Genomic DNA, 17,817 nt, shown 5'->3' with positions numbered 1-17,817 from the left:
CGGCTTATCAAAAATAAAAAAATAAAAAAATTGGGTACTTTAAATAGAACTCAATCGAAGCTTTTTCAAGATTAAAATTGTTTGTGATGGTAACAGTAACTGTCAAAATTAAGTTTCAATAATTAATCGAAATGAAAATATTTCAAATAAACTCTAGTTCTTATAGGGAGGAGGGGGGGGGGGGAGACAAAATAGGTTAAGGAAATAGTACATTTTCGGGGACTTAAATACGTTAATTATTTTTTTTCAACTGATATTTAAATGAATAGAAAATAGTTATTTTCAATACGTATGCGGAACGGTAGGGATTCTGATGGCTTGAAGTGACGTCACGAGTTTGAGCGGAAGTTGAATTTTCGAGAGAAACAGTCAAAAATGTTTAATTACTGCTTAGTTAATTTATAAGTTCTATCTAGCGGACGTTTGTTGAATTAAAAGATAATACGACTCATCTACAGTGTATTTTTGTAGTCGTGTAGGAATGTAGAGACAGATCGGGAGAGAGAAGTTACTTTTCGATACTAGTTCGAGGAAAGTTAACTAAACTATAGATCGCCAGAAATCGTATAGGTTGCGCCTTCTGCATGTTACTCGAAAATTCAACTTCCGCGGTTGATATGACAAAAAATTTTTATCTGCCGTTAGAAAATAAATTTTCACTTTTTGTGGGCAAAATGGGGTACCCCCTAAAAAATGTGAAAAAAAAGTTTCTATCATAAAACAAGTCATTAACATTTTTCAACTGATATTTACAAAAGTGATTTTGGAATATTTAAAACACAAATTTTTTTTATAAAATTTTAGGGATACCCCATTTTCCTTTATAATAGTTTTGACATAAACGTCTTTAAAGTTTCAAATACTGTTACGAACGCTGTATAGTTATGCTAAACTTTATAGTCGTATTTTTCATAAAATATTTTCATAAAATCAGCTTTGAAATATCCCAGAACATTCTCAAAGTGTCAAACTTCCCAACAATGAAAAACAAAAAATTTCATTTTAAAAAGTTCTTAAAGGGGACACTTTTTTAAAAAATCATCTCCGAAAATAATGAGGCTAAATTGTATCTATAAATTGAATTTTATTTGAAAACTCTATAAAATATTGAATTAAATTTATGAAATAAAATGTTTTAATTAACGAAAATTGCAGAAGTTGTAATAAATTTATTTAGTTAGAGAAAGAATTATTTAAAGTAATTAATTTAAAAGCTAATAAATGACGATAGTTGATGTTATTACCTGTTGTTAGTTGTAATGGGTGTTGGTTTTTGTCGATTAGTTATTTTCTCATGTGCCAAACTAACTAAATTCTTAACAGCATCCTCAACTAATCCTATAACATGGGTCACGTTTTCAGTATCTAAAGCCGGGCATGGAGCAGATTGATCACCGTGCAACAACACGTCGTCGCAAAGTTTTAGAAGTTGTGCTAGGGCTTGGTAAACTTGATTTGTGGCTGAGCCCAAAGTTGAACTGTAAAATCAATAAATAATTTTATTTAGAAAACAAAACACACTGAAAAAAGGGGTGGTAAAATGGACAGTTTAATATCGGTGCGGTGTTAAAACGAACTCAAACTGATGTAACAGCGGTGCTATCCCATCGGTGTTAAAACGGTGTATATGCAGAGTAAATTAACTCTAATCGGTGTATGAGAGAGTGAATATGTGTTTTAACCCTTCAGCGCGTTCGCACTCATATGTTATCTACATTTTCTATAAAATTTCAAATGTAATGAATGACGATATTTTTTCTCTGTCGAAAATTTAATACCCTATCAGATTACAACAGTATTATTTAATTGTTTTGGTACAATATTTTTAAAAAAATTTTTATTGTTGCTGTGAGATTTTTTCTCATCACTATAGTAAGATAAGGTGTAAAAATTTAGGAATCGAGTATAATCGACTCAATTCGGGTATTTTCGTGCATGAACAATTTATTGATGGCCAAGATGTTTACAAACAGCTGTCATTCTAACCTTAATTTTCAATTTTTCTAATCACGAGAGTGCTGAAGGGTTAAGATCTATAAAACAAAAATAGTATATTACATACCTAGGCCAGTAAAATAAGAAAAGTCTCAGATCACATGTAATTGTTGGCCGAGGCTGACAAACATATGGTTTGAGGTTTTCTTCTTTACTGGCCAAAGTGCAGATACTATTTTTCTGCTCGACTGAGTCGGAAAGTTGCAACTTCGTTCAGTGCAGCGGCCCGAAAGTTGCTACTTTTCGGCCGGAGGGCATAAAAAAAATAATAATACTTCGTGAAAAATATGAAATTTCTGTGAATTGAAATAAAACAATTTTATTAACTCTGAAGTAAGCAATGTCCCTTTTATTAAACTCAACAAATTACTTAAATTTTTTATTACAAAATTAAATCAGTCATGTTTTTCAAAAGGTAATTTAAAGCTCATGAACACGCAAATAATTTTTGACTAAATATTACCCACAAAGTTTGGTCCTGTAAGGACATCTAGTCACTAACTAAATTTTTACTATGTTGTTAGTAGAAATTGCACTTCATTTACATGCTATCGAGTAGTATATTTTATAATGTGCTTGTGAAAAGTTCATATATTTATCACATGTTTTCACAGTACCAAACTTTTAGTGGTTTTTACTAAAATTTATCTGCGTGTCAATCTGTCGTATCATTAAGTTTCGGGACATTAAATTTTTCTTTCTGTATTTAAAATACAATTCGATTTGCGATTTTATCACAGTTTACGAAGTTAAATTTAACACCGATAACTTTAATACTGGGGTGAACTTACACCAATTTTTCTTACAGTGCACAGCTCTTATATTAAAATAAATTTATATAAATACTAGAAATGATAATAATAATAATAATAATTTACCTATTCTCATAGAGAAGATAAGATTTTAGTACAGTGTGTATTGTTGTAACGGTGTCTAAAACAATGGTGCCATTGCCTGGTAACATTTCCAACTTTTTCTTCGACACAACATCACGAAAATGCAGTAAAGCCAGCTGAACTTGTCTTACATGTATATGAAGATCACGTAGAGGGTTTTTTTCAAGACTATCGTTAGTAATAGGGGTAGTTTTTTCACGTGGCGTGCGGGGTGATGAGGGTGACGCTGCTCGTGTCGTAACACCACTGGTGTTACCAGCAGCACCACTTCCAGCACCACCCCCTCCACTTCCGCTAACACCCCCACTGGAATTTATCCCCGGTGAACGCATCTGGGAAAATTTTTCCAGAAAATCCTCTTTGAAGGAGCGCGCACGTCGGGCGAGTTTGCTGCCGCGTGCTTTTCCACTGGGACGCTCCTCTACTTCTGAAACATAAAATAACATTTTTATTCTGTTTAATTCGCTATACTTTTTTTTTCTTTATTAATTATCATTATTATTGTTCTTATCTTTATAACTTTTAATTTGTATTCATGGCCACAGTTTCTTAATAATTACATGCGTCTTAATATAAATGTGAACAAAGGTGCATGATGAGAATGTTCTCAAGAAAATTATAGTCTTAGTCCGGTTATGCGGAGACCGCTAACGCCAATTAGGCTCTTTAGTTTTTTAGTTAAATTTCAAGCCTATTTTTTAAACTCTAACTACTATAGTTTATAGATATTCAAATGTTTATTGAGAGTACTTGTGTTATTCTAGCACAAGTACTTTAATATTTTTAGAAACATCATTTTTATTTGTAAAGTAAGTGAAGTGGTGATTTAATTTTATGCCACAAATTTGCATGGGAAATTTGTTCGTATAAAAATTTCGCCAATTTTCAAAATAATGGAAGTCACAGTTTATTGACATAATTACAGGGTTATTAATTATTGTATACACTGTAAAAAATATTTTGGACTCGGTGTAGTGCAAATGCCGCAGTGTAAAAATTTTCATGTGAAAATTACACCAAATTCGGTGTTAAATTTAGGCGGTGTGAATTTAAATTTTTTACCCCGCCAAACGTGTAAATGTATAATTCATGATAATTTTGCGTTAAGAAAATTAATCATAAAAATATTTAAATGTTCAACATACTATTTAATATCTAAATAAAATTAATGTAGTTATTGATTAAGTAGTTAAAAATATTCAACGATCGTTTGTTGCTCATTAATCAAAATTACGAGTAACACGCAATGGTATAAAAAAAGTAGATTACACCGTGGACAAAATTACACGGATGGAAAATTTACACCGAGAGAATTTTACACCGTTATTCCACACTACACCGCCGTGTAAAGTTCTCCGGGTCTATTTTTACACCGAAATTTTTTACAGTGTATGCGAACTATATATTGAACAATATGGATAATAAGAAGTGACAATATCTGTATGTGGAATGACTATAAAAACTTTAAGCGGGCGTGAAATTATATTTAAGTACTATCGATTAAAAGAGGCCTTTTTGGACTGACTATAGAAAATGCGTTTTTTTGGTCTTAGGTCTAGAGGTCATAAAACCTCTCCGTAGTTGCAGCAAAATACAGGTATGACCTGTGTATGATCGTGAGGTGTGTGTGTGGGTGTATATCATTGTATTCCAACAAATAAAATTGCAAACAAAGTTACACTAATAAAATTGAAAGCTATTACGTCGTCATGTACACATTTTGAATTTAAAACAGTAAAATTAAAAGTTTGCATATATTATTTTCGTAAAATTTGAAATTTTACAGCCCACTTTCTTTATATTTCATATTTATAATTTTAAATTAGTTTATCGAAAAAATCCATTACTACCTTAAAAATAATTTTTCGCAAAATTTCGATTAATTTGAACCTTTTCTCTCTTTTCAAAAAATGATTAAAAATAATTTAGTTATAATTTAGAGATTTTTCAGTAATTTTAATCTGATGAACTCAATATCAAAAATATGAATATTTGAATTATTTTATGAAGTGCATAAAATGAAAACAATTATGTGCAATAATTGCGTAATATGCAATTAAAACATTCTCGTACAATAAATTTGTATTTTTAGCGAACAATGGTTCTGACAGTAAAATTAAAAAGAGCTGGAATAAAATTTAATTAAAGATAAAATGTCGCTTATTAACAATTAGTTACATTCTACCTACTTCGTCTACATTTATAAAATAAATATATAAAGTATAGTAAAAAATTTTAAATCATAAAAAACAATTAAAATAATGAAAAATATAATTAAGTGGATGAATACTTGAGTAATGGGTTTTATTTGTACCCATAGGAATTGTATATATTGGGAAATAATAGAGGACTGTGAGTCTTTTGATCCAAGTCGTTCAAATAGACATCCAGGCTTAATTTCAATTCATTGTACCTGTTTACGACCACGTCGGTGTAAACAATAGCCTCGATTTTAACACAGAGCAATAGTGAGTTGATCGTGGATCGTGCAATTAAATGACATTTTCAACCAGAGTATTGGCTTTAATCTACTATCTCTTTTACCCATTTCTCTCTTTGTTCTTCACAATATTCCCATCCCTGTTCTCTTTCTCTCTCTCTCTTCCCTACATCTCATCGTATTTCACCTTCATCCGAGTGAAGGCTATTTCCACACCTTTGTCAATCTTCATCCCCCTTAATTGGATCAACTTCTCTCCTGCCTCTCTTGTCTTCTCTTATTTTGCCACTTGGAAGTTGTGAAAAATAAATTTTAATTGCAGAAAAAAACTAAATTCTATTGCAATATAAAATAAATTATTTTGTTTTTCCACATTGTAAAAATAACACAATAAATATATAAGTTATCGAATAAAAGAATAAAAGCCAGTAATAAAAAATGAAATAAAATTTTATGACACTCGTCAAAGATTCTTCTACTCTGTTACAGAGTCTACTGAATCTATTCTCTTGTCTGCTCACACAAAAAACAAGCGTGTATGCACGTGCTGGCACATCCCATTGGTGTTTTTCCAGTGCTTGGAATACTCGTTCTAATTTTCCTTTAATTTTTTTTTTTTTCAGACGTTAAAAAAAAAATTCTATGCTAGCATAGATGTGCCAGCAGACGAATAAGAAATATGCACGTGATCTGGCACAATGCCAGGGGATGTTCTCACTCATTCAATCCCTAGTGTCCACAAATTGTTCCCTAATTCCCAAAACAGTGTGTAAAAAAATATATATATTAAGTTGTACTCGGTAACAAAAAAGTTTATAATTAAACTAAAAAACATATATATAACAATCGTTATCATTTATATTTAAATTAAAAATAAACATAAATAATAAATGTTTAAACTCGTTACTGAAAAAATTTATTTTATAAACTTTTCTTTTTTAAGTATGGTAAAAGCTCTTATACCCACGTACTTTTCAATGGAGTGAGATTAAATCCCTCAATATAAATTAATAAATAAAATTAAAAACCATATTTTTTTATAGTTATTTTTTTAGTTTTAAGTATTAGAATAAAATTTTAGTTTTAAGAATAATCTTAATAATTAATTATTATTAATTTTTTAAATAAGCTCCTTGAGTGTACCCATAGTCACTCACTAAAAGTTGTCATGTACCATTACTCGATCAACACATGGCCCTATTGTCGCTCAAAGACAATATCAATTAAACTATCATAAGTTTATTGATTTGGACAAATAATTTATAAATTATATTACTTTATTCTTTCATAATATTAAATTCATGAATTTTAAAAATATATTTAATAAGATATAGTTATAACCTAAAATTTAATCTAACAAACGAACGTTAAAGTAAAAAATGCCCGGCTATGCGCGATTTTGAAAACAGTCACTTAATTTAAATTTATGATCTATTATAAAATAATTTTATACATGATATTTTAATATACTTATATTTGCAAATAATTATTTATCAATAATAATTTTTTTAGTTGAAATTTTTTTTATAAAAATTATAAAAAACGCCTTAAACAGTTAAAGTGAACGACTAATTAATGGAAATTTTTCGGATTTTTGTCTGAAAAACTCAATTCTAGAGTTCCAACGATTTTTTCAGACAAAAGTCCGAAAAATTTCCACCAGGGATGGTACTGAGCGAGTAGAGGGGCTTTTTACCTTATGTAATGAATGTCAAAAAAAAAAAAAAAAATAAAATAAAATTATCGATTGCTGGGAAAAAAAATTGTCTGAGAAAAAAATTTTCAATAATTTAAGTTAAATGATTTAAATAAACTGTCTTTATGTAAATAAAGTCGACAAGAAAATTCAAGATAATTTTACTACGTTCTAGGACTATTTGATTTACTTTGATTTAATTTAATATCGTATTATTTATTTAAATCAATGAATCGAGCCAATTAGTATAATTAAATTTGACTTCTATCAGGGCAAAATTTATTGATTAATTTATTTTCAGTAACAGGAATGGTGTTCGACAGATTCCATTAAGGGCCTTTTATCATCAACAAGAGGGTAGAACTCTTAAGAAAAAAAGGAATGGACAAGTTTGTTGCCCTCAAGCGTTCGTCTTTCTCATTACTTTTCCACTTGTTTCTTTCCCGCTCACTCGTTTTTGGCTGCTATTTTTTTTTTCCGAGTTTAGTTGAGATGATGCACGAGTACCGGAAAAAAGTGCGCGATACATCATCAGATAAGAAAGTAAAATAAAATAGAACAAAAGGTTGAAAAAAAAAGTAAATAAAAGAAGAAAAGAGGAAGTAGAGAATACGAAGCTCGTGGGGAGTAAAATCAAGTTCTATTCACGAATTCAGATTGAAACTCCAATCAGGCGTGATTTTGCCAAAGGCATAGGAAGCTTGTAGAGGTGGATAATAGACGAGAACAGAGAGATGCGAAGCATATCACGTAGTTGGGGGATTGACAGAGTAGAGGAAGATAAAGACGGAGAATTGTAGGAGCAAGTGGGTTGTGTACTGAAAAGTTTAAGAGAAAGGGAGAGAGAGAGTGCAGGAGGATTGAGGCAAATTGCGAGGATTGAGAAGAGGATATGCAAATTGCCATGATTGACTGGATTCGATAGTCCTGATGCTGATCGAACTCTATCTAGATATCTAGGTACTGAGGTAATCACCTCGTCATTTGCAATTTATATTCAATATTTATTTCTTTGGACTTCTCTGCCGAATTTTTCAATGATTTTGTTATTCAATAAATTTATCTACTGATTTTTCATATTGATTATTTTAAATATGAATTTATATTCAAAATTCAGAAAGTGTGTTCATATTAATTATCAAATTTTTTTATTTATAAATTAAGTTTATTAATAAGCTCAAGAAATTGACGAATTTTTATTATGCTGTCGACCAAACTTAAAACAGGAAGTTGAGTCTTGAGGTTATTATGCAAAAAATAATATACACTGTAAAAAATTTCGGTGTAAAAATGGTGTAATTTTGTTTGCATTTTTATTTTTTGGAATACAATGATATACACACACACACACCTCACTGTCATTCACAGGTCATACCTGTATTTTGCTGCAACTACGGAGAGGTTTTATGACCTCTAGACCTAGGACCAAAAAAACGCATTTTCTATAGTCAGTCCAAAAAAGCCTCTTTTAATCGATAGTACTTAAATATAATTTCACGCCCGCTTAAAGTTTTTATAGTCATTCCACATACAGATATTGTCACTTCTTATAATCCATATTGTTCAATATATAGTTCGCATACACTGTAAAAAATTTCGGTGTAAAAATGGACCCGGAGAACTTTACACGGCGGTGTAGTGAGGAATAACGGTGTAAAATTATCTCGGTGTAAATTTTCCATCCGTGTAATTTTGTCCACGGTGTAATCTACTTTTTTTATACCATTGCGTGTTACTCGTAATTTTGATTAATGAGCAACAAACGATCGTTGAATATTTTTAACTACTTAATCAATAACTACATTAATTTTATTTAGATATTAAATAGTATGTTGAACATTTAAATATTTTTATGATTAATTTTCTTAACGCAAAATTATCATGAATTATACATTTACACGTTTGACGGTGTAAAAAATTTAAATTCACACCGCCTAAATTTAACACCGAATTTGGTGTAATTTTCACACAAAAATTTTTACACCGAGACCTTTACACTACACCGAGTCCAAAAATTTTTTTACAGTGCAGTTAAAACATTGATAAATTGTAATGAATATCATTTGTCCAAATTAGGAGTTATAGTAGAAAATAAAAAATTTAGAGGCTCACAATAATAATTATAGTGCAGTGTAATAATTTTTTGACGTCTCAACTTCCTGTTTTAATTTTGGTCGACTACAAAATAAAAATTCGTACATTTTTTGTCTCCATTTTTCTCCTACTTTACTTTATCAAGATTTACTTATAAAATTTAGATAAGTTTCACTAATAAAATTAGAAGAAAAAAATTATAATTTCTGGCTTTTAATTTAATCATAATAGTTTTATACGTAAAGTACATTTGAAATTTAAAAATAAATTTATTTACTGCGAAATAATTTAAACCGAAGTTATAAAATTTTGAATGTCACTGATGGTTTAGATGCGTAAAAATAAATACTTAATTTATTTGAAATTTACAATGAAACAAAATGAACTTCGTGACAATTTTGTTAACTTGAGTATCAATCAGTTTACTTTATGGTTAACAAAGTTTGATACAGTGGTAACAGAACACAAACTAGATAAACTATATTACATACGACATGTGTTACATAAAGCTCGTTACATTGGGTTGTATGTATATATATATCTATATAGTTGAATGAATTTCAAACAGAATCGATTCACGTGGAAACTTATCGTACTGTACACTCTCGAGTGTCATGGGATTTAAACTATAGTAGTAATAGTAGTAGCGGTAATAGTGGTAGCAGTGAAACAGGGACGCTGAGAGAATGTGATAAGAGAAAATGAGAATAGAGTGAAAGAGAGAAACAATTTCTCGAGGTGTGAGGAACATGAATGCAATTAAAGTACACCTGACCACTCTAAACTCTACATTCATTTCTTTCTCTCTCTCTCTCTCTCTCTTCTGTTCTCTCTACATTCAATTTATAATATTTAACTTTAATTATTCATTAATTAATTTATACAAATGTCACAAAGTCAGAAATTTTATTAATAAATTTTATACCTCAACTTCTACTACAACTATCTCGTTAACTATCGTAATTACGCCTATTTCATTTTAACTATTTTTTGTATCAAATTCATTTCCCTAAAAAAACATCCATAACTTTAATAGTTTTCGAGTTTAAAACCTCCCACAGAGAAAATTAAGTAATAGGAATTACTATCTAGTTATGGTAAAATTTTCTATCATCAATGGATAGTAGTGAATACTATCTAGATGATTGTATAAATCATCTAGATTGTAACAATTACCGTATTTATAATAATTGTTACAATACTGTATACTCACTAGAGTTAATTACTATTGTTATTTTAAATAGTTATATTTATAGTCCAGATGGTAACAGTTGCCATCAGATATTATTATAGTTACAAGGTTAAAAAAATACTAAATGTTAATAATGACCAAATATTATTTATTACTCAGTACTTGAATGATTGTTATTTTGATGAGTATACTCAATCATTCAAGTTATTGACAGAAGCTCTCTTGCTTGAAAATTTTTATTTTACGCTAATCTAGACGACTGTACAAGAACTTATTTCAACATTTTAAACAATAAAATATACATTACTAAATTATGGATTTAAATAGAAAATATTTGTTTACAATTTGAAAGTAAAATTAAAATATAGCTAGTACGCCAATGAAGAGTTTATAATATAAATAATTTTAATACTTGTATTTTATATTTTAAAAAATTTTCATTTTCGTGTAAAAATTTTATAAATAAAACTTAAGTACACTGAAAAAAATAATCGGTAGCAGCTACCTATTGGCAATCGGTAGCCGCTACCGATTATTTCGGTACCACACGGAAAGAAAATTATGGGAAATATTCCCATGTACTATGGGAATGGTTCCTATAATGGTATAGGAATTGTACCCATACTATTATAGGGATGGCTCCTATATATTATGAGAACCATCCTTATAATAGTATGGGAATAGTTCCTATACCAATATGGGAACCATTCCAAAATTTGAATTTTCTTGAATGTTCTGTGCTGACGAAAAATTTCTGTTTAAAAATTTTAACGTTTTTTGCCATATACGAATTTTTTTTCATTCTTTGAATTTTTGTTTTTATGTTTAATAATATTTCTGAGTTTTGTAGAAGTGATTTCCACACTTTTCTTTAAATTAATATTTTCATAATAGTATGGGAACTATTCCCATAATATTATAGGAATGATTCCCATAGCGTTATAGGAATGGTTCCCATACTATTATAGAAACCATTCCTATAATGTTATGGGAATGGTTCCTATAATTTATAGGAATCGTTCCTATATATTATGAGAATGATTCCCATAAATTATAGGAACCATTCCCATAATGGTATGAGTATCATTCCCATAATTATAGGAACTATTCCTATAATTATGAGAAACATTCCTGTAATTTTAGGAACTGCTCCCATAATTTATGGTCCTCATTCCTATGGAACTGCTATAGGATGAAATTTCACAAAATTGTGAGAACCATTCCCATGATTTTCTTTTAGTGCAGTTACCTAATTTTCGGTAACAGCTACCGATTTTTTTTCGGTAGATAGTACTGATTCTAATCAGTAACAACTACCGAAATAATCGGAAGCTGTTACCGAATAATCGGTAGCCATTATCGAAAGAATCGGTAGCGGCTACACATTATTTTTTTCAGTGTATGTTTGTCATCATATTTGTATTCGAAAATTAACAATTTTGCAATAGTACTTGAATATTATTGAATTTCCGATCAATTTTTCATAGCATTCAATAATATTAATTACCATCCTTGATAGTAAATATTATCATCCTGATAGTAACTGTTATCATCCTAATGTTAACTGTTACCATCCTAATATTATTAATTCTATTTAAAAAAATGATAACCCTAACTATTTTTAAACTAAAAAACGTTCCAATAATTCTAGATGATTGAAGTCAAAAATTTAGTATAATAAAACCCATTACTTAATTTTCTCCATGCAATCAATTAGTAAAGTATTAGGAAACATTTAAAAATAAATTTCTAGTTTTAAAAATAAATTTTGAATAATTCGTTAATCTGCAACAAAATATATTTGAAATAAAAAAAAATATTCAAATTAATGCTTCTTTTTTTTTTCATTCACAGACTAATTACTCACTAATTCATTTCCAATAACCGCGGTATCGATTATTTGGTTTAACGGATTTAATTTTGCGAGCGTAGTAATTTATTTAAAAAATTTTTACACGATAATTTTATAAATGGTAGTTATTTTATTTCAATGTTCCTGTAGAGGATAAAAATAAAATAAATTAGTGAGGAACTTATCGTAGCACGTTTACTGTGTAGGGGTGATAACGTTGATAGTACCTAGCTATCAAGTTATGTAGTGCTTATATATATATATATATATACAAGGTATATATGTAATAATGGGCAGGTATAGAGTGCAATGAGTCTGCTCTAGAGTCAGTTAACGCCGTGCGGTTTATAATGATGTCATTAATTTTGACTTGCACGTACACGATACTACTATATATTATGAATATATAGTAGTATTGGATATGTGCAGTTGTGTGTAGATATAAATTACGAGACTTATTTCCAAGTGATCGATAATCGAGACATGTATTTTCCCCGACACTCGATGCCTTTAGGCTAAGTGGATGACTATGAGAATGCGGCTGAGAGGTGGATAGGAATTACTCTGAGTACCCTTGGTATGTGAACCAACTGCAATATTGTAGTTGATTACTCTACGGTCAGTTATCTCAGGTTTATTGGATTTCGAGTGGCTGAATATTTTTTTATTATGGATTAATAAAAAAATACTGTGAAACAAATAATATTCAAGAGAATGAATCCAAATGGGAAATTTAGATTTAGTATGAGCTTACAGTAAAATTAGACAAGCAAAAAGTATTATGTAGCTTGATAAAGATGAAATTAGAACTGTCCGGGTCAAAAAATTGAATTTCAAATTTTGGCGGCAAATAAACGTTTTTTAAAACTTGTATATTACGTTTATTTCTGTTTTTGAACTGTAGAGGTTCTTTTTTTGGATTAGGGGTAGTTCAAAATCGTCGATTGGATGTATTTTATAATTGGCAGTATTATTTTTAGGTTAGAAATATAGACAATTCATTTTACCGCAAATTATGATTGTGCAGGTGTCTTCATATATTTTTGGATAAAAAATGTCTCTATTGAGGTAACGTCAAATTTTTTGTTGTAAGAAGGTTTTACCTCATGGCGGATTGATAAAAAGAATCACATGTGTAAAAAATTGAATACTTCAATTTTTCTGCCATTGGACTAAGAATTTTTCAATTTTTTCATTAAAGTTCAAATTGTTTTTAATGAGTCAGTTATTTTGAGTCAACTTTCTCATAAAAAGTCATTATTCATCGCTTCGATAGAATTTTAACTGATTTTTTATCAAAAAGATCCTAAAAATTTCGGTCTGAGGGTTCCTAGATTTGAATTTTAACAATTTGGATTCTGAATCAAATATCGATGAAATGAAATTTTGCATTGATGTGAGTAATTTAAAAATAAAATAAAAAGTAGTAGGGGTGTGCGATTCGCGTTCAAATCGAATCAAATCTAACAGAACTACTCAATTCAAAATTAAAATTGCAAAATTAGTCAATATTGAATTATCCAAAAATTTCCTAATTATTTGTAACTCTTCAAATTACGCGATTCGAAGAGAAAATTCTGATCAGCATTCAACCATTCAATTTTTAGTTAATGAAGAGTTTACTTTTTAAAGTAACCAAAAATAATTTTTTCGTAGATACGTGTCTAAAGTCTATTTACTTCTGCCAAAATTTGAATTGTGGAAAAAAATATTAAAATTTCAAGTCGCTTAAAAGAAAATTCTGGAATTATTCAAAAATTTTCGAATAATTCGGTGATTCTGCTAGTACCTGCTGACTACCAATAAAAAGCATAACATAATGCATCACTACACACACTGTTAATTATCAATAGACATTAACTAAAAGCACTATAGAATTTATCTCTAAAAAATTTAAACGCTTGGTTAAATCTACCCCAATATTAATTGTTAAAGTACTGACGATAACTGAAGCTGTCATAAATAAATTGATTATTCATTTGCTGGTCTGAAATAGTGATATATTTGATGGACGTTATTTTCGATAATAAAAGAAAATACAAAATTTATCAAACATACTATTGAGAAATAAAAATTATAACGGTAAAAAATATTAATTAATTAGATTAGTATTATCCATTTGGGAATTTGAAAGTAAACTTCATAAGTTTCCAGTAATAAATATATCGTTAAATCGATAATTAATATGTCTATGAAACGGGGTTAAATGGACTCGAAAAACTATAATTCACGATAATAAAATATAGGAACAGTCGCGTTGTGAGATAATTTAAAAGCCATGAATTTTGAGGTGGAAAATTAATGCATCCGCAAATTAAATGCACCAGAGGTCAATTCTTTCCAAGTGGTTTCCATTTACTCATATCTTTGTATTATGTATATGTACCAATGGATGTATATTATAAATGTATGTATGCATGTACGTATGTACAATAATATATTGTATATTACTGTTTGTGTATTTTGTGTAGAGATGTATAAAGGGAGATATTTGAATTGTTGAGGGTCAAAGGCCCACTAGCAATAGATTGTGGGTGTATATATATAGATATATATGTATATAGAAGCACGCACTGCCAGATGAAATTGCTGTTACTGCATTCACCTGCAGGCCTAACAAAGACAGATAGATTGTCGACTCACAGCTTTCACACAATTGTATTAATATGGAAATACCGTTGATTTGCAAGGGTGTGCAGAATTCGCAGGACGTACTGTGGAGTGAATTCCAAAATAGTCCTGCGGTCTATTCTATTCATCCTGCCAGCTGATCCAAACTTTACTGAAAATTTTCTTTTGTGAGCACACGTATATTTTCAATGGGTTACAATAAAAATATAAAATAATACAAAAGAGTACGAAATTTCAAATTAAAATTCCATCACGGTAGCGGTTGATAAAAAAAATATTTGTTGACGATATTTGAATTTTTTAGTATACTAGGAATTGTGCAATCAATGGTCTAAGTAAACAAACTTTTGAATTTTGTTTAATTTTAAAAAAAGAATAAGGGTAAAATTGAATACCGCGAAATGTTTGAAAAATGTTTTGTACTTTGAATGGAAACCCTGTGCAAACGACACGAAATATGGAAAAATTGTATTACACTTTTTTTGTAGAAGAATATTTTCTATAAAAAAGACCTGATTTCTATAGAAAAGACCTGAAAACGATTCATTTTATAAAATCAATGTTAGACTGTCAAAGGGTTTGAAGTAGTGGGTAATAAATTTTTCTAATTTATCGCGAATGATTAGACGGTCGAAAATAATAATGTTTATTTATATTCAACAAATTGAATTTGATATTAATCATGGTCCTAATATTTTACCTTCATCTTTCATGTCCTTGATAAAAATGTCAAATGGTAAAGAACATAAATCTTCGTTTCCGTTTTATGCGCACATATACGACTACCCTTGAGTAGTAGTTTCGCAACGTCTGCTGGAATGAGTGATTGCTTTCAGCACTATGAAAATCTGATATATATATATATATATATATATGAGAAAAAATAAAAAACTTAAACTTTTGAAGACCATCAAGAAATTCATAAGAGGACGTAGAAATGAAAAGGGAAAACTGATGAGAAATGGAGTAACGAGGAAAAACTAAATAAGAAAATTTGTTGAAAAACCACAAAGTTACTCTCGAGAACTTGGGTCTAGTATATTCCAGTACTTGAAACAAACTCCTACTTAGTTACTAGTCTACCTTAGTACGACCCTAATACCAATAAAGTTTAAGTTATATTGAAGCTGATAATTACCCAACATCAAAATTGATTATCGGTAGGTTCGTTAACTGAAGGTAACCCCATCGACTAATGGATTCTAGAACAGGGGAGAATATTCCGTGGTATCTGTCTCCGAGCCCAAGGTGAGAATGATCACCCCATCGGAATCGTGTTATCGACCCCTTTAACATCATCCCTTTCATGTATTTATCACCCAGCAACCCCGAAAGCAATAGTTCCAACCCCCTAGTCCATGTTCTAAATGTTCACATTTTCATAAATTTTAAATTTTCCTTCAAATTTTGATACTTTAATTAATTCCATTACTTATTCTCTTGACTTTTGACTTAACTTTGAGCAATAATTCATCAACATCGTCTAGACCCTGGTACTCTTATTGAATAATTTAACTTTCCGATAAAATATTTTTGACCTCCATTCAGAATAGCTCTTCTATAGACAGGCTTTATATGATTAGAATAACCATTAAGAGATAAATACTATCTGTTAATACTGTATTATATATTTTAGATGATGAACAGAGGCAAACAAGATAGGAAAACAATGGATTTAGCTATCAGTTAATCAATGTGGGGGCAGCATGTATAGATGAATAGCAAGAATATAGAGCAGAGCAACATGTTCGTTAGGATAGTTCAGAGATGGACATACACAAAACGTAATTCGTGGTGCGAATAAACTGGCGAATAGAATGAGCTTCCAGTCATGAGCTAGCGTGTAATTCGGATTTTCCAAGTGCATGCTCACCAGGTAATCATGCGCTCTGTGCTCATGTACTCTACTGTGCTCATATTTATCGAAATTCATCTACATCTAGGTTACATCCACGTATATGCAATATATTTTTGTTTATCTGTATGACAAAGCTGTACATGTACTATATGAATATGTTTGTATATTTGTAAGGCATATATATCATTTGAAAATGAAACAAATACGTTAAATTGCCGATTTAGTTCAGGTTCCTAGTCATACTATTTCTCGGTGCTTGCATTCCGTGGCACGATCTACCGAAATAACCACCGGAGGTTGTTGCACCGTCTATTATATATAAAATATATATATAAATATATGTGCATGTGTATGTGTGTATATTTTAGCTATTCTATGTATATACAAATACGGTGGCACTAGTTTGGATGTTTTCAGCATTTATATTGCCTTTTTGCTCTGTCTCGTGAGAGTATACTCTACTCTGTACAAGTCATTTTAGATTACTATCGGTTTAACCCAACTAAAAACTCACTAAACTTTACTTCTCATTTTTTTTTATGCCTTTTTTAAATTAAATATACAAACCAAAGTGAGCTTCTTGATTTATACAGCTATTTAAATAGACTAGTTGGATTTATTTAGTCACTGTTTTTCATTAATTTCATAAATATATTAAAACCATTGTTTTTTTGTTCTTCTTGACTAAATTTTTTTATAAAAAAATTTGGTAAAATTATTTGGTTAAAAGATTGATACGAAAAAAAGAAAAAAAAATATTAGCTATTTTTCTCGGGCCTTGTCTACTCAGAGAAGGATAATTTACTTGATTAAAAAAAAATATATGTCATTGCCACTGTAACAACATGTACCTGAAGATCGGAACGTTTTTCGCGCAACGAAAATGAAAAATATGTAATTTGATTGGTCAAGGGGTAGTTGGGAGTAGACTGCAATTTTCGGCTGATATACTAGCGTCTATGCAAAACATTTCAAAAATCTAGATCAACACGGAGAGAAAATTATGGTAACAGTTACAATATACTATGGGAATGGTTCCCATACTGCATGGTAACCGGTTTTTTTGAAATGTTGATTACAGGAATGGCACCCATATATATTATGGTAATCATTACTATAATTATGGGTATAATTCCCATATGGTATCGGAATAGTTCCTATGG

At 29.8% G+C, this 17,817-nt stretch overlaps 1 protein-coding gene across 6 annotated transcripts in view; it reads right to left on the bottom strand.

The window, feature by feature from the left end:
- Positions 1 to 17,817, bottom strand: part of LOC103570110 (guanine nucleotide-releasing factor 2) — a 107,745-nt gene that overhangs the window by 25,249 nt on the left and 64,679 nt on the right. For all 6 annotated transcript variants that reach the window (XM_053740414.1, XM_053740415.1, XM_053740417.1 and 3 more), the window contains exons 2-3: positions 2,874 to 3,318; positions 1,245 to 1,478 (exon numbers count right to left, since the gene is read on the bottom strand). In XM_053740414.1, coding sequence (XP_053596389.1) covers positions 1,245 to 1,478; positions 2,874 to 3,318 — 679 coding nt within the window. The remainder of the gene's footprint in view (positions 1 to 1,244; positions 1,479 to 2,873; positions 3,319 to 17,817) is intronic.

This window comes from Microplitis demolitor, chromosome 7 (assembly GCF_026212275.2).
Source record: "Microplitis demolitor isolate Queensland-Clemson2020A chromosome 7, iyMicDemo2.1a, whole genome shotgun sequence".
Lineage (NCBI taxonomy): Eukaryota > Metazoa > Arthropoda > Insecta > Hymenoptera > Braconidae > Microplitis > Microplitis demolitor.
This window is presented reverse-complemented; position numbering and strand designations above follow the sequence as displayed.